This window comes from Nansenia antarctica (genome assembly GCF_963989245.1).
Source record: "Nansenia antarctica genome assembly, chromosome: 14".
In the NCBI taxonomy this organism is placed as follows: Eukaryota; Metazoa; Chordata; class Actinopteri; order Argentiniformes; family Microstomatidae; genus Nansenia; species Nansenia antarctica.
In genome coordinates this window covers 24,344,316-24,365,885 of record NC_137684.1, presented here as the reverse complement: position 1 = coordinate 24,365,885, position 21,570 = coordinate 24,344,316, and the positions used below count along the sequence as shown (strand labels likewise).

At 41.7% G+C, this 21,570-nt stretch overlaps 3 protein-coding genes across 3 annotated transcripts in view; 1 reads left to right on the top strand and 2 right to left on the bottom strand.

Annotated features, from left to right (window-relative positions):
• LOC308170007 (engulfment and cell motility protein 3-like) overlaps nucleotides 1-1,457 on the bottom strand; it is a gene marked incomplete at its 3' end in the record, with an annotated part of 13,405 nt that extends 11,948 nt beyond the window's left edge. The window contains exon 1 of the mRNA XM_080544738.1: nucleotides 1,347-1,457. The remainder of the gene's footprint in view (nucleotides 1-1,346) is intronic.
• Nucleotides 1,458-2,292: 835 nt separating this feature from the next.
• Nucleotides 2,293-12,974, bottom strand: e2f4 (E2F transcription factor 4). The gene is made up of 10 exons (XM_080545427.1): nucleotides 12,606-12,974; nucleotides 7,963-8,072; nucleotides 7,493-7,653; nucleotides 7,262-7,306; nucleotides 6,822-6,886; nucleotides 6,432-6,714; nucleotides 6,087-6,242; nucleotides 5,690-5,737; nucleotides 5,473-5,517; nucleotides 2,293-4,547 (listed from the first exon to the last, which is right to left on the bottom strand). Exons 1-10 carry the CDS (start codon nucleotides 12,783-12,785, stop codon nucleotides 4,432-4,434), a joined length of 1,209 nt encoding a protein of 402 aa, XP_080401553.1. The 5' UTR covers nucleotides 12,786-12,974; the 3' UTR covers nucleotides 2,293-4,431.
• A 1,416-nt stretch (nucleotides 12,975-14,390) lies between these two features.
• Nucleotides 14,391-21,234, top strand: LOC308170342 (cytochrome P450 2D3-like). Its single transcript, XM_080545114.1, has 9 exons — nucleotides 14,391-14,553; nucleotides 16,339-16,501; nucleotides 17,220-17,372; nucleotides 17,817-17,977; nucleotides 18,228-18,401; nucleotides 19,694-19,832; nucleotides 20,087-20,274; nucleotides 20,457-20,598; nucleotides 20,704-21,234. Exons 1-9 carry the CDS (start codon nucleotides 14,392-14,394, stop codon nucleotides 20,889-20,891), a joined length of 1,470 nt encoding a protein of 489 aa, XP_080401240.1. The 5' UTR covers nucleotide 14,391; the 3' UTR covers nucleotides 20,892-21,234.
• Nucleotides 21,235-21,570: the final 336 nt, after the last annotated feature.

The window sequence follows — 21,570 nt, the reverse complement described above, 5'->3', positions numbered from 1 at the left end:
TGTTGAAATCTGTGCAGATTATGACTCACGCTTGAGACCACTTTTACGGTGTTGATGGAAAATGTTAGGCCTACTTGCACTCTTAATGTTTTAGAAACTGTTCACCTGAAACACTGTAGGCAGGCCTACAGTATTCATAAATATATGTATGAAGTTGTTGCTAGTGCAGACTAAAGTATAAGTCTCGCTGTCAGAGATAGGGATGTTCGGCTTTCCCAGGCTTTATGCCTGTCCCTGCATGCACTGGGCCTGGGACTATGTGGCTGCTGCACCCTCGCAGGGGGAGAGAGAGAGAGAGATTAAATGTTTTAGGTATGACTGTATAGACGCTATATACACTGAACCAGTGTGCCAGTGAACGCCCAGTCCTCTTGTTCTACAGCAGACTTCTAAAGTGCCGTATGCCCCCTGACCCTGTAATAACTGTCCTACTGCTTGTCCCCTTAGGGGGTGAGTAGGGGGGGGGCATTCAGCTGCCTGGAATTCCAATCCTGACAGACCACGACTAACCTACCACTAACACCCCCCTCCCCACACACACACACACACACACACACACACTCACACAGACACACACACACACACACACACACACACACACACAACACACACACACACACACACACACACACACACACACACACACACACACACTTTGAAGTCAGTTGTCATCGGCACCAGCCGGGTAGCCTAATGTCTGCCTGGGGGCCTTGTTGCATTCTGCCTGCTGGATGGAAGAGTGTCAATGGCAGTTGTCGACACACTAGTCCAGTGAAACTGAACCTCAAAAGACAAACCCTTTTTCAAATGTGATTCCTTTCAGATGTGAAATGAAGCATGAGTGTTTCCTACCTGATACAGGGCATGGGGGGGGGGGATGTACTCTATTGCATATACAACACACAACACACCATACAATTAATAACTCTATAGGCTACTGTACTAGAAAAAAGTAACCTTCAACTAATATGAAGGTTACACTTCTTATTAGTATCTGGTTTCCTGAGACATCACTGTTCACCTAACAAAAGTAAAGGTGAAATAAGAGGTATTATTCAAAAGTAAAGGTGAAATAAGAGGTATTATTCAAGTTATGATGTCAGCCTCTTCAATCAACGGGTTTAGGGCTATCTCTCACTATCTCGAGAGTACAGTAGACTTTTCAAAAATCGAAACTGTAACGAGGCAAGGAGAAAATCGTGCAGACCTGGGACCCCCGGGGCCATTCGACCCAGGTTAACAAACATAACATATGTGTTTACTCTCGATCGTGAAGTTGAAACCAAAACAATCGGAATAAATAAATCCATCTGCTGGCGCTGCACTTTCCTTCGACTCTCTCCTACCTGTTTAGAAATGAGTTACTGTCTTCGCGAAAGCGCCCAAATCCCTCCAGCTAGAAGCATCGGGGATCACCTCCCGATCAAGAACGGCAATAATCCAATAGCAGAATTGTCTTTGACTTTGACAAACTTGGAATATTTTAGGCTGGAGAAGTTTCTTCCCAAAAGTTTCAAGAAGTAATTGATCATTCAAAGTTCCGGGTTTTAGTTGGAGTCCCACTCGCCCCCTGTAGGAAGGAGCACTGCAGACCAGATCCTTATTCCAACATTATTATTACAACATGTTCCGTTTATTGCAAACGCATAGATCTGAATTCCAGGGAATTAATGTATAGCCCACATAACGTGACGTTAGAATTGTAAGGTTCTATCTCAATTTTTGTCAAAATTGAGTTTTTTTACATAATCTGATCCATTAGGTGTTTATTAATGCCTGTGTGGTGTTATTTGTTTAAATGTGGACATTTTTGAGTTAGTAATTAATAAAACACAAAGGTTCCATCTCACAAAACATAATGGAATGTAAAAACGTATTATCAATATCTCTGAACTGCCCTAAACGGAGATAGAACCTTATCATTCTAAGCTCACGTGTTTGTGTTATATTGTATCCAGCTGGAGATATGCGATTACTTAGTAACAATATGTGATTTATTCGCTTTCGGGAATTATGTGTTATGTATTTAGCCCAACAGGTTGTAAATAAAGGTTTAGAATTAATTAATTATATTACACTGTATTACTCTAACAATAATGAATGGTGCATGTTTGAATTAATTCATAAAGATGTATTGTATGGTTTCCATAGAGTACAGTGAAGGGAAATGACACAGAACACACAGTATGCAAATAATACAAAAAAAATCTCTTTATTTCTTTCATATGTGATAACTAGAGTTAAGTCATCATGAACCTATTCAATTCAATGATACTGTAGACTGAGCCTAAATTCACACACATCCAGGTCCAGTTTCCCCAAAACAGACTAATCCTAGCCCTGGATGGCTAATCTGTGTCTGGGGAACCACTCCCCAATGTATATGTAAGCAGACTCAAATGGAATTCCCTGGGTATTGAAGGCTTCAGTGAACTGACAACAACACCAACCTAGATGGATGGTAGGTATCTGGCGTGGGTACAAATAGTATTTAAAATGATATCTGTCACTTCAGGCAGTCAGGCAAACGCTCATAGTTTTTCAAACACTATTTGGACCCAAGTCTGGTATGTATGCTACTTTCCAAACTGACTGGACCGGTGTAAAGTGCGATGATGTGAGAACAGTTGATACAGCTGACCGTTTTGTGAATATATTTTTATATACCTCAAATCCAAAATTAGTCATATCTAACAGATATAAAAAAATAAATGCTATTCTATACAAGGGATACAACGCATCTGGGAACAAATGCAAACAAGGATAAACAAAAAGGATGACATAAAACAAGATTCTCTCGTACAGAAAGAACATCAACATTGGTACTTTCATAGTAATGGAGAAAGCATACAGTACAGGCCAAAAGTTTGGACACACCTTCTCATTCAATGTGTTTCCTTTATTTTCATGACTATTTACATTGTAGATTCTCACTGAAGGCATCAAAACTATGAATGAACACATGTGGAATGATGTACTTAACAATAAAGTGTGAAATAACTCTAAATATGTCTTATATTTTAGATTCCTCAAAGTAGCCACCCTTTGCTTTTTTGTTGTTAATAAATGTACCAAATAGTCATGAAAATAAAGGAAACGCATTGAATGAGAAGGTGTGTCCAAACTTTTGGCCTGTACTGTAAGTGGGAACGTTGCTATTTGAACACGGATCAGAGCGACATACACAGACTAGGGACCAGCATTCAAAGCATCAGCATACTTCATAGCAACTAATTATGGTGTCTATAAAAAAACATGAAACATACCTTACACTCATACACAGGATGAATAAAATAATATTCATATACACAATAATTGCAAGACAAACCAAGAGTGCCACAGACATTTTTTTGTTAAATGAGTGAAAAGGGAAAGAAAGAAATATACGCTGAATTTGATTACCTCATTAAACAAATCAAAAAGGCAAAGAGGAACTGGGCCATGGTTAATGATGATGCATGAATAGCAAATGATATATTGATAATTACATTTGATACTGAGCACTTCAATGTTTTCTGTAATCACGTTTTAGCGGCATGACACCCTGGCTCTCTAGTGCCGTCTTGCTGTATTACAAATGTTGTTCATTATTACACACCTACATACAGTAGCAACTCCACGAATGCTGGTACAAAATATATATTCTCTATATACAGAATGACAGTGCATATTTGATCAGCTGTGTTTGTGCACAAAAAACTGTCTGGGTGTGTGTAGCAGCTGCCTGAACCTGCTGACAGTCAGTGTGTGTTGAGCATCAGAGCGTGATGGCTGTTTTTGTAATGTTAGTTAATACTTGAAACATGGAGGGAATAGATCAGCATGAAAAAAGAGGCATTTCACCTGAGAGATTACAACCCCTTTTGGATCTACCTTAGAGCCACTTGAAACATTTGCTGCCAATGTTCAGTGGAGAGATTTGGGTACAAAGTTCAGTGAGAAGGGGGGGAATCCGCTTGTTAAGTCGTGACGTGTTTCCGGGTCCAACGTTGGCTGAGGCGCTGTCTTCGAAATGCCGAAATAATAATAATAATTAATTATATTTATATAGCGCTTTTCCGAGGCTCAAATACCCTGACAATATGGAGAAAACAGGAAAGTGCTGTGTCCCTTGTTGAATGAATAGATCCGAGTCTAAAAAACGATTAAACTGTCATTCTACCGCTGTAGTTCACAGGTACTCTGGTGCGGGGAATTTCTGGTTTGGACTCGGAAATGGCTAAACGTCACTTTTGACGTCAGACTTAACAAGCGGATACCAACATCAAAACACTCAATTGTTGACACAGAAAATCAGCTTATAATACACAGGGATCCAAAAATAGAATCACTAATTTCTTCTTTTTTTTCCATAGAAAATGGTAAAAATGGTTTGTTCTCGTATTTCCTTACAATGCTATACACACTATTGGCAAAAACTCAGTTCAGAGGTCAAAGGTTGAGGATGGGGACGTCGAAGAGGTCACACAGACCTTCAGTTTCATCTAGGTTATAGATGTAGTCATGGTCGCCCGGCGGTGGGGAAAGACGAAGGAGTGGAGAGAACACTGGAATAAGAGGAAGAAAGAGAGAGGACAAACACAAAGACATTAGAAAAACACTCCTCACTGGCTTGTGTCTTGCCAAGGCTGCATTTACACCGCAGATCGAAATGTGACAGAATTCTGATTTTTTTTGCTCACGTTTTTTCTCATGTGGCACAGATCTGATATGTAACATGTAAGCAGTAAAAAAGCACATTGAATCTGATATTCTCAGATCCGATTCAGGCCTCAATATCAAGCCGGCCTCAATCAGATACGAATCTGATATGTGTCATTTCGACTGCGGTCTAAGCAGGCAGGTCGCATATATAACGCTCAATTCTAATTTGCACGTCATTTAAAATACCACGGTCTTCGCATTTTGATGATGTTTGCTCTTTCTTCTCCACCTTAAAATGTGCGCAATATTTAGCAGACTTCTAAACATACTTCGGAAAGCAATGGCTTTATATTATAATATACAGTATATGCCTGAAGAAGGTCTATGACCGAAAGCTCGAAATAAACTAAGTTTGAACAGTGTTTGAGTGTGCGGATGCTGTTATTTTGCACTCTATTGATACTCTTCACTTCCAGCACCTCAGAAAAGTCTGATCACTGATGAGCGGTGGTATGTTCACTATTATAATATATATAAAAGGGATTATCATTTCTGTCTCGTTTGCGTCCATTGCAAGTCCCGGCTGTCTGTTTACTTTCGTTTTCGATGTACGCATGTGGGTCGCATGCGGGTCGTTACAAATGCTACCAGTGTAAGCACAGGTATCAGATATGGGTCATTTGAAAAAGTACGGTAGGTGTAAGCAGGCGTTCAAAAAAATTGTTTAAAGGCACACAATCGGAACGAGGCATTACGACCTGCGGTGTAAATGCAGCCTTAGATCATCCACAAATGGACAACAGCAGACCTGTATATATGTAGACTTACCCTCTGAGGACATCAACTCCTCCAACAGGTCTGCACTCATGATCTCTGCTCAGAGAGGGAGAGAGGATGAGTGGTTAGAATTAAAGTAGACCTTTACTACACTTTGAATGTCCTTATATGTTGTATTTTGTCAATGTAATTGATATCCATAACCTATTTGTATTGTGTTTACTTCTCTTTCATTGACTTGTTGAAAACATTTTGAACTGGTATTTACCTTTAGTTGGGTCAAACATGTCAGATAGTTCTTTGGGGAAATCCAGCACTGGAAGCAGAAGAGGGAAAAACATTATGAATCAGACATTCAAAACTGCCCAAGCTTTAATGTGTATTCATTAGTTCAGTAGCATGGCTCTGAAGCAACAGAGAGACGCACAATGGTCTAGGGCAGTGGTTCTCAACCCTCTCCTCAGGGAACCCCCAGCCGCTCCACATATTTGATCTGTTCCACCACCAGCACACCTGATTCAACGTACAAATCAATTAGGATTTGTACTTGATTAGTTGAATCAGGTGTGCTGGTGGTGGAACAGATCAAATATGTGGAGCGGCTGGGGGTTCCCTGAGGAGAGGGTTGAGAACCACTGGTCTAGGGTAAACTGTAGGTTACTCACATTCAGAAGGGTCAGACTTGATTGGTTCAAATAGTGCAGAGGAGGAGCCATCCAGTGAGGCAGAGGACTGGAGTAGCTGGGTGTCCAATAAGGGCGTCAATTGGGCAGCTGTGTCTAGCGTTGCCGCCAGGGTGCTGGTGCTGTTGCTAGTCACTTCTGTAGAAGTAAGGAGAATTAAACGAGGATGACCTTACGTATGCAAATATCTCAGAGGTCATGAAGAGGTAGACCAACCATGAGAACACAAACAAACAAACACGCACACACATTCAATGCTAAATCACACACAACCAAATGGCTATATTAGTGCCATAACAGTGCACACAGCTTTAGGCCAAATCCTACCTGTGCTGGTAAGTGCCTGGTTGGTAGCAGCTATACAGGTAGGTGAGAGAGTGGCTGGACTGGGGTTGGAAGAAGGTGCCAGAAGCTCGCTGGGCTGTGAGGGCATGGGCGCAGGTTTAGGGGCAGCAGCAGTCATTGGCAGGCTCTGGAGCATATCCTCCGGTGGAGGGACGGGCAGGACCACTGGAGAAGAGCTGGACGGGTCCTTGTTCACCAGGAGAACCTCGATGGGTCCTGCTGAGCTCTTGAGACGGATCTGATACTTCTTCTGTCCGTTAAGCACCTGCAAACGGTAGCCCAGAGAGTCAGAGAGATGCTAGGGAAGTAGCACGCAATTAGTCTGTAGACTAAGGGAGTGTGTTAATGAGGTCTCACAGGACAGCCACTTACAGACTCGGGTATGGGCACCTCCAGCTGTGTTCCTGTGGGAGCGCGGATCGCTAGGAGGGTGTCCCCTGTGGAGGCCAAATAGAGAGGGAGTGAGTGAGAGGAAGAGGAAGAGAGAAGGAGCGGGACAAAACACAAAGACATTAGAAAAACACTCCTCACTGGCTTGTGTCTTGCCAAGGCTGCATTTACACCGCAGGTCGAAGTGACAGAATTTCGTTTTTTTTGCTCACGTTTTTTTCTCATGTGGCACAGATCTGATATGTAACATGTAGGTGTAAGCAGTAAAAAAAAAAAGCACATTGAATCTGATATTCTCAGATATTCTCAGATCCGAAACAAGTAGAGGGAGTGAGTGAGAGGGAGAGAAAGAGAAAGAGAGAAGGAGGGGGGAAGAGCAGAGGGGGAAAGAAAGATATGAAACATATGACAGAAAAGCTTACCTTTGAAGGCACCGCAGAGGTCTTCGTGTTTTACAAAGGCCAGAGTGTGCCTGTGTTAAGGGTCAATCTTGTAACTACGGCAACATGAATCAATAATTAAGCACTGAGGTAAAACCAGACAGAGTATTTTGGGGGGGGGGTGCAGCCTAACCCAGCCCATTGACAAGCAGATAATATCTGTTAAGCTTATTGACGACTAAGCTGGAAAGAGGGGATGTCGAAAAGGATATGGGCTATTATGTGAGTCATCCGTCACATTCTTGATGCTCTGCTGAACCCAAACCCTCTGCTGATCCAACTCATTCTCTCGCCTGTCCAGATCGTCCAGCTCTGCCTTCAGATCTATGAGTTTGTCTGCTATCTCCCGCGTGTTACACCCAGGACCGACACCCCTAGGGACGGGAGACGCGATGAAACACAAGAGACAACAGGAAGCAAGGTAGTGGAGAAAACATTGACATCTCTCATTAGTTAATTAATTCATAATCGTTCATATCTGGTTTAATTTCATGGGAAAGATGCAAACACATTGACACGATGAAAAAGAACATCTGCCCATGCTTTATGCTGACTCTGAGAGAGCCTGAGTCCTCCTTTACATGACTGACGGAGTACAAACTCACTGCATTAGAACGTGGTTAAGGGTACCAGGGCAGCTAGCATCTACTGATAACTTAGCTACCGTAATTGCATTCACTCACTTCCACTGGATACTGTTCTTGGACTTTTTCTCGATCAGTCCGATGCCCTCGAGCACGTTAGTGATGTCATAGATGCGCCTCTTCTGTCGGACTGCTAAGGTGTCTGCAGCCTGTGGACAAGAAAGGTTAGTTAGTCACTGGGTGTATTCTTAAAGAGCAGCATGGGAGGTATTACTAAATTGGCTACCATGATGGTATGTAAGCCTAATTATTATTTAGGATCTCCTTGTTTAGGTCTCTGGGGTCACACATACCCCCTTTCCACCAACGCAAACCTGGCTCTAGTTCTGGGCTGGTGCTAGTGCTGGTTCGCAGTTGGTTCAACAAACGCAAACCTTTTGAGAACCGGTTTGATTTTCCAAGGGCCGGTTTGCTTTTGGAGAGCCATGTCATTACCTCACTGTATACGTCTGTATATTGGCGCTTTTCCACTGACCGGCCCGGCACGGCTTGGCACAGTTCGCTTCGGCACGCTTTTGAACAGTTCTGGATATTGGCGCTTTTCCACTATACACAACAGACCAGGAACGAGTAGGAGGAGTAGAAGATAGTAGGCGGAGTTACGCGTCATAACAGCGCGCCATGGTGGTGACGTATATTTTCACGAGACACAACACAGCCACAACAATAGCAACATGGAGGAACTTGAAGCTATCGTATACTTTTTCCTCGGCATGTGGTATATTATTAACCGTGATTTTTGGGAGAGAAAGAGAAAGAGAGAGAGAGAGAGGGAGAGAGAGAGGAAGCTATGTACACATAATAAAGTCATGTTTTTTTAACCCTTAAAACCACTGCCTTCACTTGTCTGCTTTATGAACTGTATGAGCATATGAGATGGCTACTGCCTGATCGATGTCGACACTGCTCGTAGTGAATATAAGCACTTGACGCCAGGGTTTCCGTTAACCGGTAATTACCGGTCTTTGTCCGATAAAATCTGTTGAAGTCCGACATATTTAAACCTCTTCGGTCATAATGTCCGGTGAAAATAACCGCTAAACCCAGTAGCCCATTCGGCGGTAACCCGCCCCATCTGGCAACCCTGTCTCTCAACGGCGCGAGTAGTTTAGTCAGTTAATTTAGTTTGATCTAGTCTAAATAAAACCACTGCAGTGACCGGAGTCAAGGTTATTGTTCTGCGTGTTTTGGATGTGCTAGAGCACAGTGAATGACCACCGAGGGCCGTGAGATGCGGCTAGTAAAGGACGCTAGCCATCTCAACCACGTTCATTGATTGAGCCTGCCGTGCCCGTTCCAGCCCTGAGTCGGGAGAAGTACTACGGGAGTAGTGCGCTACTAGACAACCTGGGCTACTGTTACCATTAATTAGGTTTGATTAGATTAGGTTGACAATACCACACTACATTTGAGTTTAGGGATATCAATGTTATATATTTGTGTATGTTTTATCTTTATGTATTAAATGTTATAATTGTTCCACATTTGAGACCTGTCTTCCCCCCACTCAGTTATTCGGTCGGTGTCCATCATTTAAGTTCAATTTAGTCTATCTATAGTGTTAGAGTTTAATTTGTGCCACTAAGGTGAAATAGTCCACGGGTGTGTATCCCCCCGATACATCCTCCCCATTCTCATACTCCCGAGTCCAAGTAAGTATGATTTGACAGGCAGCTCCCAATCAGCGAGACGTGGTTATATAATTGACGTTGTTTTATTGATAAAAAGGGTAAAACTGGAAAGAGAATATAAAAAACTTACATTACTGTCGTGAAACTATTTAACACACTTCAGTTAACGTAATGTGGAGTCCAGTCCGTTCATTGATCGATCGATGCAGTCCGTTCAAATAGCCATCAAAAGCTAAACTAGGCATAACTTAAAATGACCAATTACATCCTCAAATCCCATTAATGCAATTGAAATAAACATCTTAAAGTAGCCTACAGTCGTAATTCAAAGTAGCAAAGGTGACTAGGCTGCCCAGTGTGGCGCGCGTGCAGCCCTGGACATATTATGCCATAGTAGCGCATGCGAATCATGAAAGACTATATTATTATATAGTTCGCGATCTAATCGTATCGGATGAGAAATAGACATTAAATGGCATATATAGGCTACACAACAGCTAATCACCGCGACAAACACCTATGTTATATTCTAATATGATGACCGGAATTTCTCCCGTTTGTCCGACACATTGAAATCTTCCCGGACACGTTGACCGGCCCAATTTTTTTCTAACGGAAACCCTGCTTGACGCATGTTGAACTCCTGGTTCATTGAGTTTACTCCCGGTTCACTTCTCGGGGTGGCACCATGGTGGTTCAGGGCTCAAAATGACCGTATACCGATGGTGGAGTTAGCCAGCATAGTCTTGTGTTTCTACCACCTTCATAGCCGGTGTTATTAACGGGCAAAGACGGTGCACGGAGGCACCCTTTGCGGGTTAATAATAACTGTGATTTACCGTGGGTTAGGATAACAATTCAAACGTGTCCGGATAGGGGAGAGGACAGGGAATCCAAAACCATTTGAATGGTGTCGATACTACACTCCTATCACGGTCGACACAGCGCGGAGCGAATTCCCTGGTAAAACTTTTCTCTCCCCCCGCTGTCAACGGGAGTTTCATCCAGCAGCAAGCGGTGCTGCGAGCAGCAGCGGGTGAACTCCCGGTTCATTGAGTTTACGGTTAAAAGCATATCTTCTCGGGGTGTCAGCGCGGTGGTTAAGGGCTCAAAATGACCGTATACCGATGGTGAAGTTAGCAAAGGAATATTGTGTTTGTACCACCTTTGGTGTTATTCACGGGCAAAGACGGTGCATAATAGCGATTTTTGTGTTATGCTTGTTGTAAATAAAAGTTCTATGATGCATTGAAATGACATTAAACTAAGATAATACGATGGTTAGCATAATTTTTCGAATCTTTATTAATAAGCTATTACAGAAACTGTAGTGACATTTTCCAAGAGCGAATGTGGTATTTAAAGATGGCGGTTAGCGAAGAAATCTATGAACATGGGATGACGATTTCCATTGACCAATCAACGGTGTGCAGCGTCACACGTCACACGCAGCCTGGCAAAAAGGTTCCGGGTCTCAAAAAGGTTCCTGCCCTCGAAGGGTAGCTAAAGAAGCGTGCCGTACTGCGCCGTGCTGATCCATGCCGCTCAATGGAAAAGCGCCAAAGAAGCAGGCCAGCCTGGGCTGACCCGGGTGACCGCGAAGAACTGGTTCTGAAGAACTGACTCCGAACTGGCCCTCAAACTGCCTTTGTGGAAAAGGGGTAACGTATAGCCTCGATTAAGTCTCAAGGAAGGTTAGCCGTTAATGACAAATTCATTTTAAGCTTAAGAACATGCCTTTTCAAGCTCATGTTCAACAAACTCTTTGATACGTGACAGACATATGGCTAGAGCTGATAACTGGGTGTGCTCATCCTCTGAACCCTATATTGCTCCTGGCACTGCTATGTTAAAGGGTGGCTTTAGTGGAGGTCAGGCACAACCCAACCCAACCCAAAACCACACAACCATGGACCTGATAAATACCAAGAGCCTTGCCAGCATCGGTATCTCAGGGTGGCAGCACACTTCTTTTTTGTTGTTGTTGTTGTTGTTGTTGTTACATTTCTCTGCCAACATCAAAAAGTTAATTCACTGAAGTCTGTAATACCAGGCATGAGAACATAGAGAAATGCATTCTAGTGCTATAGACTATAGCAACGGTGTGTTTGTGCGTGTGTGTGTGTGTGGGTGTGTGTGTGTGTGTGTGTGTGTGTGTGTGTGTGTGTGTGTGTGTGTGTGTGTGTGTACTACAGTGCACAATAGACAACAGAAAGCCAGTACTGGCCAGAGCCAAAAGCGGCAATCTGTCAGGAGATTTCACTCTGGAACCAGGCAGGGCAGGGAGGGTAGTCATGGGTTGCAATAATTTGCCAGCTGTCAAACTGATATCCTGTGAGATTAACTGTTCTCAACGTTGGAAATAAAAAAACGTGATGAATAGAAGCTGACTTTACTAGCTTACCTATTCTACTTGACAGTCAGTCTTGACTCTAGTCAACAGTAACTCCTGCTGTAGCCTACATACAGTTGTGTGTGTGTGTGTGTGTGTGTGTGTGTGTGTGTGTGTGTGTGTGTGTCCAAACACACACACACACACACACACACACACACAGTAGGCTACATTCTATTCAACCTGTTGTAAGGTGGAACATGGTTACAAGCCTGGTTAAGCAGGCTCAGGACCAGTTCAGTATGCATGCTACACCTCAATTACATCACTTATGGCTAGCTATAATAATGAAGACCTTTAATAATGAAGTCCTATTCTCTTTGTACAATGACAACCCCGGTGGTTCCAAGGCAAAGGTGAACCAAACGTGTGACACACTTTTCCACTGAGTCTGCAGGGGGCAGGAGAAAGTTGGTCAACTTTTCCCCCAAGTTCAGTAGCCTGGACTGAGTTCCAAGCTAAAGCTAATCTGCCAATGACATTGTGACAATAATGCATTAGTTATCAAACGTTTAATCGAGGATATACTTTGCAGTTTGCACTAAAAAAATGCTTTGCACTTGACTATCCAGCTACTGTTAGCACAGCGAGCTAGCACAGGCAAGCTAAGAGTGTGAGTGAAGCATGTGCCAACAACAAAAGAGTGCAAGCATGCTTACTGCTTTGAGATCCAGGACCCCATCCTTGGCCTCTTGGAGCAAAGTGACAAACTTGGTGGTGAGCAATCCCAGACTCTTCTCGTGTCGGCTGGGGGTCTGAGGCGTCTGAAGCAGCGACTCTCCCACTCCCACAGCTCCTCCAGGCTCTCCCCCGGTGGTTCTCCCCGGCTCCAGATCCATCAGATCAGCCCAGATCAGAGGGTCTTGTCTTGGGTTAGGTATCCCTGATCACAACCTCCCTCCCCAGTCAAAGTATGGAGCTCTGCAGCTTCACAGCAAGCTCCCCCTACGACCCGAAAGGAGTGGGGGTGTATGCGATCGGTTTGGGGGGTTGATTGTGGGGGTTTGGGGGGTCCGATCCACCAGACTCTTGACCCAATAATCCCAAACAGGCCCGCAGAAGACTTCTATGTGTGAAGGGTTTGGAGCCGTTGGACACACACGCGAGGTATGCTGGGATGGTTGGTTTAGCAAAGGGGTGGGGTGCAAAATGTGGGGTATCTTGAAAAACGTAAAACTGCGAAATTTGGGAAATTGAAACGTGTGTTTGATAATGATGGTCAATGCTATTAGATTAGACATGGCAATGAAATTAGGAATTTACTAGATACTAGTTAAGATAGTATATAGGTGGAAAAAGTAGAAAGGTTTTTTGCTATAGCTCTGTTTCAATGACATGTATTTTTCTCTACATGCCCTTAGCGCAAAGGGGTGGGGTGCAAAAAGTGGGGTATCTTGAAAAACGTAAACTGCGAAATTTGTCAAAAACGTGTGTTTGACAATGATGGTCAATGCTATTAGATTAGACATGGCAATGACATTGGGAATTTAGATACTACGTAAAATAGTATATAGGTGGAAAAAAGTAGAAAGGTTTTTGCTATAGCTCTGTTTCAATGACATGTATCTTTCTCGACATGCCCTTAGCGATCAGATCATGGCCGGGTTCCGATTGTACAGAAAATGCAACCTTCCTTCTTCCTTTCCTTGTTACCTTTCCTTGACCAGGAAAAAGTTACAAGAAAATAAATGATTCTATTCAAGACAATCCGAATGCAGCATGTTTCACGGTCAAAAAACTCTATCGGTTTGAATAAGTGATCCAACATACTCAATATGAGGAGTTAGTTCTATCAAGAAGTTTCTATCGAGGCAAAAGGAACAACTTATAATAATAATAATAATAATAATAATAATAATAATAATAATAATAATAATAATAATAATAACAATAATACTACTTCTAATAATAATATTATTATAACGTTCGTAAATAGGCTCTGGAAATCTGATCAGCACTCATACAATGCCTCTTGTCCAATCAAATTACTTTCGCTCTATTTCGCTCTATGACGTTGAACCGTCAGTGTGCTCTCCAGCGCTCTGAGGGCGAATTTACGAACGCAGCCAATAATCATTAATTGTTATTATTCATTTGTATAGCACTTTTCCTGTAAACGTATTAAACAGTTTCATAATCAATATTCAGCAATTCTAAGGTAATGAATTTTCACGTTGGTTACTTTCTGTTTATAAGTCAAGTAAAATAATATTATTGGCACTATTATAGTCGGCTTATTAGTAAGTCAGGGGAAGCTAAATTCCATAGATACGTTGAAAATGATTGATGTAAAGATCAATCGAAATATGTAAATGGTAAATGGACGCACGTAACCTAGTGCGCCGAGCGTGCGTGTGTATGCGCACTGTACTAGTGGTGTTTAGCGAGCAGTCCAGATTTAAAGTCCAGTGCTCATAGTGCTCTATCAGTGGAATAGAAGTGGTCATGTTGGAAACACTGCTTCTGCTGTGGGTCGGCGTCTGCCTCCTTTTCTTTCTCCTGAGAATCAATAGACCCAAAAACTTTCCTCCTGGTCCTCAACCCTGGCCAATATTTGGGAACCTGTTGCATCTGAGTGTGGACAATCCAATGAAAGATTTTGAGAAGGTAGAACTTTTGTGGTTTTTGTCTCAGTGCATCTCAATATCTCAGTAAACATGATTGAACATTTGCTTATTGTGCAGTAAGTGTAAGTCAAACATACCTTTTGTAGCGAATATAAATAGACTATTTACATACTGTTGAATGAATCGCAGAAACCAACCTTTGTTCACATGATTGCGTAACATCGCCCTCTATGTAGAAAGTGGGGTTATGATCGGGCAATAACTCCTCTGTAGAAAATGGTGTTGTGTGTAATTAACATAATGCAAGACTAATTTAGAATGATCCAAGCAGGAGAAGAGTAGCCTACAACCCTTTTTAAACCGCTGCCCGTGAGCAGCAAATGGGCTACTTTTGAATTGTCTCTTCTTGCCTAGTTGTGTACACGTGTGTACGTGTGTGACTTTATTCAAAACATGATTAAGACTATACTTTTAATGAACAGTCATGGCATCTATAGCTCCATCTGAATTTGAGAGTGGTAATATGTCCCCAGCCCCATCCTCAGCTATTTACCAAAAAATAATGTTGTTATTGAATCCTATATAACTCCCAACTCACCCAAATCTGTGGGCTGATTTCAAATAATGCTCTTTAATAAAACAAGATAAATTCGGATCTCCACACAAATCAAATAATCACTCTACAAACATGAAGCTACAGACCCTAAATATGCGCTGTTGGACACTACCTGAATACTCTGAATTAATTATATATTTGGTTAATGTGATCACTCACATTAACTGCACTACTGATGTTTACAATACTACCTTTGCACATACTGTATATTGCACATTGCACATACCTCTTTGATAGAGCCTCTTTTTATACATCTGCACATGACATATGTACATTAGCTACCTTAACGGTATATAGTTCATAACTGTATATACCTCTAAACTACCGTACATGCCTTACTGTACCTATCACTATCATTGTCATGTTTTTATATCATGTTCTTACATCACTATTTGCACTTCTGGTTAGATGCTAAACTGCATTTCGTTGTCTAGTACTTGTGTTCTGCAATGACAATGCCTTGGTATATCTGAGGGTGTGTAGCTTTAGAACAATAATCAACCCTCCAAGCTCTACCAGCACCACAGAATCTGATACAGCCTCGATAGACAGCCGCATACATGTCGCAATTTCAGCACCAGACAGCATTTTAAATGTAGTAAAGCCTATTCCCACCCTATTCCTGGTCTCCTGGTGTAGTCCTCCTGTTTGGCCTGTTACTCTCACGTAGCCATACCTCCAAGTCCTGGTCTCAACGAGGTTACGTGTTTACAGGCCTAATAGTAGGCCTAGCCTAACTGATCACCTTGCATTTCTTTTTGCAAATGTTTTCACCATGGCCTGTGTGTATGCCGACAACATTGAGTTAAAGCAATCAGATCCAATTATTTTGGACCGTCTCTCTATTCATATGAAAAACTGAACGTAGATGAGAATTATTTTTACTATGTTTTGATAAGCACTTGAATGAATGAATGAATGAATGAATGGTCTTTATTGTCATTGATATAGTACAGGTACCAAACAACGACATTTAGGAGGGGGGGCTCCCCTGGTGCTAGGAAAAAAAAACTAAAAACAAGAAGGGAAAAGAGCTGGTTTACATAAATAAAGGCTATGTACACTATCCACTATACTATACTATACAAATAAAACACTGTGCTGTACTCTATGCTATGCTATACCTATTCTAACATTTCCTATCTCTGAACCTTATGTACCCGAGGGTCTCACCCAAATCTTGATAACATAATCACTTCCTCTCTCTAGTTTGCAGAGCGTTATGGGAGCGTTTACAGTCTCTATCTGGGGCCAAGACCAGCTGTGTTTCTCAACGGGCTCCAGGCCATAAAGGAGGCGATGGTGACCAAGGCTGTGGACTTTGCGGGACGACCCCAAGACCTTATGGTCAATGACATCACACAGGGAAAAGGTAATACCTGTAGAATGAACATCCTCAAGGCCTGCATTGCAATGCTTTATTACCGATATCAGTCAGAATATTAAAAAAGAGTTATTAAATGACTATGAAGACGATGAACTATGAAGAGAATTCCTCAATCTCCCAGCAGGATTTGTTTTCGTCTATTAATCAAAGGCATCAGTATCATTTGTACACCCTGCTGAGGTCAGGGAGACCCGAAGGCAAGAACAGAGAGGCTCAAAAATAGTTTCTTCCCCCAGGCCGTCCGCATGCTAAACGAAAGACATTAGAGGTAGAAGGACCGCGGCACACCTATTTATTTCTTAATAGCACACCTATTTATCTCTTAAAGCATACCTATTTATCTCTTAAAGCACACCTATTTATTAACTGTTTTTTAATTGGTTCCCTTCTACTGCGCTAGGCTACTGCCTTTTTAAAATGTGTCTTTTTATATAGCGCAGGATACTGTTGCTACTTTCACAGCACTTTATGTTCAGCACTTTATGTCTCTCATGTCCTGTGTCTTGTTATTGTTACTATTGTCTTTTTCTTTTCTGGCACAGTGTACAGTGTTGAGTGTCTAGTCCCATTTAATGTCACTGGATGTTTTACTTTGTATTTCCGTGCATGTGACAAATAAAGCACCCTTGAACCCTTGATGGCTTGAACTACTGCACCAAGTAGCATACTCAGGTTTTAGACTGATTTTAAGAAACCATTCCAGGTGTCATTCTTGTGGACTACGGGCCAAGCTGGAGAGAGCATCGGCGTTTTGCCCTCATGACCCTGAGGAACTTCGGCCTGGGAAAGGAGTCCATGGAGGAGAGGATCCTGGGGGAGATAGTTCACCTCATGGCACCCCTGGAAAAAAGTGTGGGTACGGAATTGGACCATTTTAAATTATATAAGTACTATGATAAGTGTTATATATTGAATATATTGAGTATTCAACTAATGTCATCATACATTCAGTTACCTCCCTTCCCTGCAGTAAAACTACATCTACATACTGTACTGTACAGTACATGAACATATCGTGATCTTAAAATGATAAGGTTCTATCTCCGTCTAGGGTAGTTCAGAGATATTGAGCGTCAAAGTTTTTACATTCCATTATGTTTTGTGAGATGGAACCTTTGTATTTTATGAATTACTAACTCAAAAATGTCAACATTTTAAAAATAACACCACACAGGCGTTAATAAACACCCAATGGATCAGAATATGTAAAAAAACTAATTTTTTGACAAAAATGGAGATAGAACCTTATAATTCTAACGTCGCGATATCTCAACTGTATATTTTGGTTATTTGCCCACAGGGAAATCCATGAGCCCTCAGACTCTCTTCCATAACGCTGCCTCCAATATCATCTGCCTCGTCCTCTTTGGCTCCCGCTACGACTATGATGACGACTTCCTCAAGATCTTTGTGAGACTCTACACTGAGAACGCAAAGATCACCAATGGACCCTGGGCTATGGTATGTATGACACCAAAATATTCACAGCTTTTGGTAACTGTGACAAAAGAATAAGAGTACTGATATAAAACATACTAGTTGTAATTATAGTTAGTGCAATGAAAATGACACATTGTCAAGTACTGTTTGGCATTTCCTGTTAATACACACTATGTTGAACAGGTGTGAAAACAACATACAGGAAGCACTGCAGCAGGTATTGTACAGTAGATCTTTGGTGGTGACAGTTTAGGTCTGACTCTGTCCACAGCTTTATGACTTCCTGCCTATGGTGAGACGCCTGCCCTTGCCCTTCCAGAAGATGTTTAAAAATGCAAAACTAGCCCAAAGTATGTCGACTGGCTTGGTCACTGAGCATAAGAAGACCAGAGTTCCTGGAGAACCCAGGGACTTCATTGACTGTTACCTGGATGAAATAGATAAAGTATGTGTATATGTACTGTCTATTATTTAGTTAGTTTAGTTCTATGTGATTTTTCTATTATTTAATGTGAGACCACACCATCAGCCAATATACAATTATATGGAATGGAATGGACTTTATGGAATGGACTTTATTTGTCATTGCTACAGTACAGGTACCAAACAACGAAATTTAGGAGGGGTGGCTCCCCTGGTGTTAGGGAAGGGGAAAAAAAACACATTTTAGAAAAAGCATAAAAGCATAAAATCACAAGAAGGTAAGGAGCTGGTTTACATCAATAAAGGCTATGTACACAATCCACTGTACTATACTGCACAGATAGTCAACTAGGGTTGTCATAATATTGCACAAAAGTATTTTTTCACATTATTTTAAAGTGTCACAGTTTGCAGGCTTGAAAATGTACATGTTTGTGCCTCAGCACTAGCTGCCTATGATGCGTTCTTCTTCTCTTTTTACCATCTACTTTAAACAGATTCCCCATGGTTCCCCAATATACTGATTGCATGACCCACATTACAACAGTAGCATTTCAATGATAATAACTGCTGTGTTAACAAACAATCCTAACCTCAATGAGTAGAAAGACCTCAAAATGTGTATTTTTATATAGCGCAGGATACTGTTGCTACTTGCACAGCACTTTATGTTCAGCACTTAATGTCTCTCATGTCCTGTGTCTTTTTATTGTTACTATTGTCTTTTTCTTTTCTGGCACAGTGTACAGTGTTGAGCGTCCCCTTGAACCCTTGAACCTTCAAGGCCCTTCACAATCTTACACCCCCATATCTCTCTGAACTCTTTCACACCGACACTCCCTCTTGCACTCGTACGTAGCTCCGCTGCCTTTCAACTCATTATACCTTCTGCCCGCCTGACCACTATGGGGTGTAGAGCCTTCAGTCACTCCGCCCCCTCGTCTCTGGAACTCTCTCCCACAAGACATCCGCAACACTGACTCTCTTTCCACCTTCAAATCCTGCCTGAAAACCCACCTCTTTAAACTGGCGTATTTTTAACTGATGGTTGTTCTTTTGTCTTTTGTTTTGTCTTGTTTTGTTTGTTTGAATCACTGTTTGAACCTGTTTGAACCTGTTTGAATCTGTTGCTTGTTTTTAAATCATGCTTTGTAAGGTGTCCTTGAGTGCTCTGAAAGGCGCCTATAAATAAATAATAATAATAATTATTATTATTATTATTATTATTATTAAAGAGTGACCGATAGGTGGATTGGCAGAAGACAAAGCCTAAACATTAAATCAACACTAACACTGCTGTGCTCTCCCTTTTAGAGAGGAGACGATGGATCGTCTTTTTCAGAGGACCAGCTCATCATGTATGTTCTGGACCTGCACTTTGCAGGAACAGACACCACCTCCAACACGCTGCTCACTGCCTTCCTCTACCTTATGACCCATCCAGAGATTCAGGGTCTGTCTTTAAACTTGATCTGCTTACTATATGGCATATATACATATATAGTATATGCCTTCAAATTAATTTAATGGCTCTATTCTCTAGATCTATAGATTTTGGGAATAATGTGTCACTCCATTATAATTATTATAATGTAACATTTGACAATATATAGAAATACAATGTGATTAGAGTATAGCATCTATACTACACAGATTTAAAATACCTAATTGTTTTCCTAAAATATCCATTCCCTTTAATCCTCTCAGAGAGGTGTCAGCAGGAGATCGACTTGGTTCTGGAAGGGAAGGAGCATGCTTCATTTGAGGACAGACACAACATGCCCTACATGCAGGCAGTGACCCACGAGTCCCAGCGGATTGCCAGTACTGTCCCCCTCAGTGTGTTCCACAGCACCACCAGAGACACCCAGGTGATGGGCTACAGCATCCCAAAGGTAAGAAGAAGAATCATGGATAAATATATCAGTGATGCTTAATCATTAGTCTCATCTGTACACTGTATTCATATCTCCCTCTGTACCCCCTCATCTCTCTCTTTTTCTCTCGTCTTCTCTCTTCAACAAATCCACCTTGTTGTTCCATCTTCTTATTTCTCTATGTTCATTTCTCTATCCAGGGCACTCTCATCATTCCCAACCTCACGTCTGCGCTGCACGAGGAGGGTCAGTGGAAGTTCCCCCATGAGTTCAACCCTTCCAACTTCCTGAATGAGCAGGGAGAGTTTGAGAAGCCTGAGGCCTTCCTGCCGTTCTCTGCAGGTATATAGCGCAAAACAAAGTACATCGCTATAGATAAATGTTGATGATGGATGGAAATAAATGGCTGATTGAGCTTTTTTATTGTTATTGTTGTTAATGTTTCAGGGCCTCGTATGTGTCTTGGGGAAGGACTAGCTCGCATGGAGCTTTTCTTGATTATGGTGACTCTGCTGCGACACTTCCAGTTTGTCTGGCCTGAGGACGCAGGGGAACCTGACTACACTCCTGTGTTTGGAGTTACTCTGTCCCCCAAGCCCTATAGACTAGGTGTAAGGCTGAGAGGGAACCAGTGAGGGGGAAGAGGTCAGGTATAGTCTGATATTATCGATGTGATATAGTTAAACCCTGTATTTTGTTGTTGTTGTTGTTGTTGTTGTTGTTGTTGTTGTTGTACGTAAATCTATTGTACTTGCTATTGTGTTTTACACAAATAATTGTTGCTGTCAGTTTTGCTTTGTATAACCTTGATTAAGATTGATGGAACACTTCAAGCGCACTGTGTGCCAAAATGTTGGTTCATTCCAAGTAAATATTTCTTCCTCCTTTGTCTCCTTCCTTACATGCGTTACCATTGAAGAGCATACGTTGTTAAAATGTTATTGGACTGGTATGTAATATTTTTTGTAAAATAAATAGTTAGCAAACATTAGTTTAACATAAGTGGAATGTGGAATGTTTGGCTTGCTGAATTTCTTAATAAAAGTATTTATAAATGATTGTTCTGCAGTTGTTCCTCGTCTCTGAAGCATCTTTCACACAGGTCACAACCAATGAATCGAGACGAGCAACCTGTCTTGTACAGTTGCTATCAAAATTATTAAACCCCCAATTGCACATTAGGTTTATTGGCAAACTATTTCTCAGCTGTTTGCAATAAACAAATTACACAATAACTGTTTAAGTAGTTCAATGAAACTAATATTACAAGTTTTTAAATCCAAATTCAACACAAAATTCGACTTGAGTAGGCTA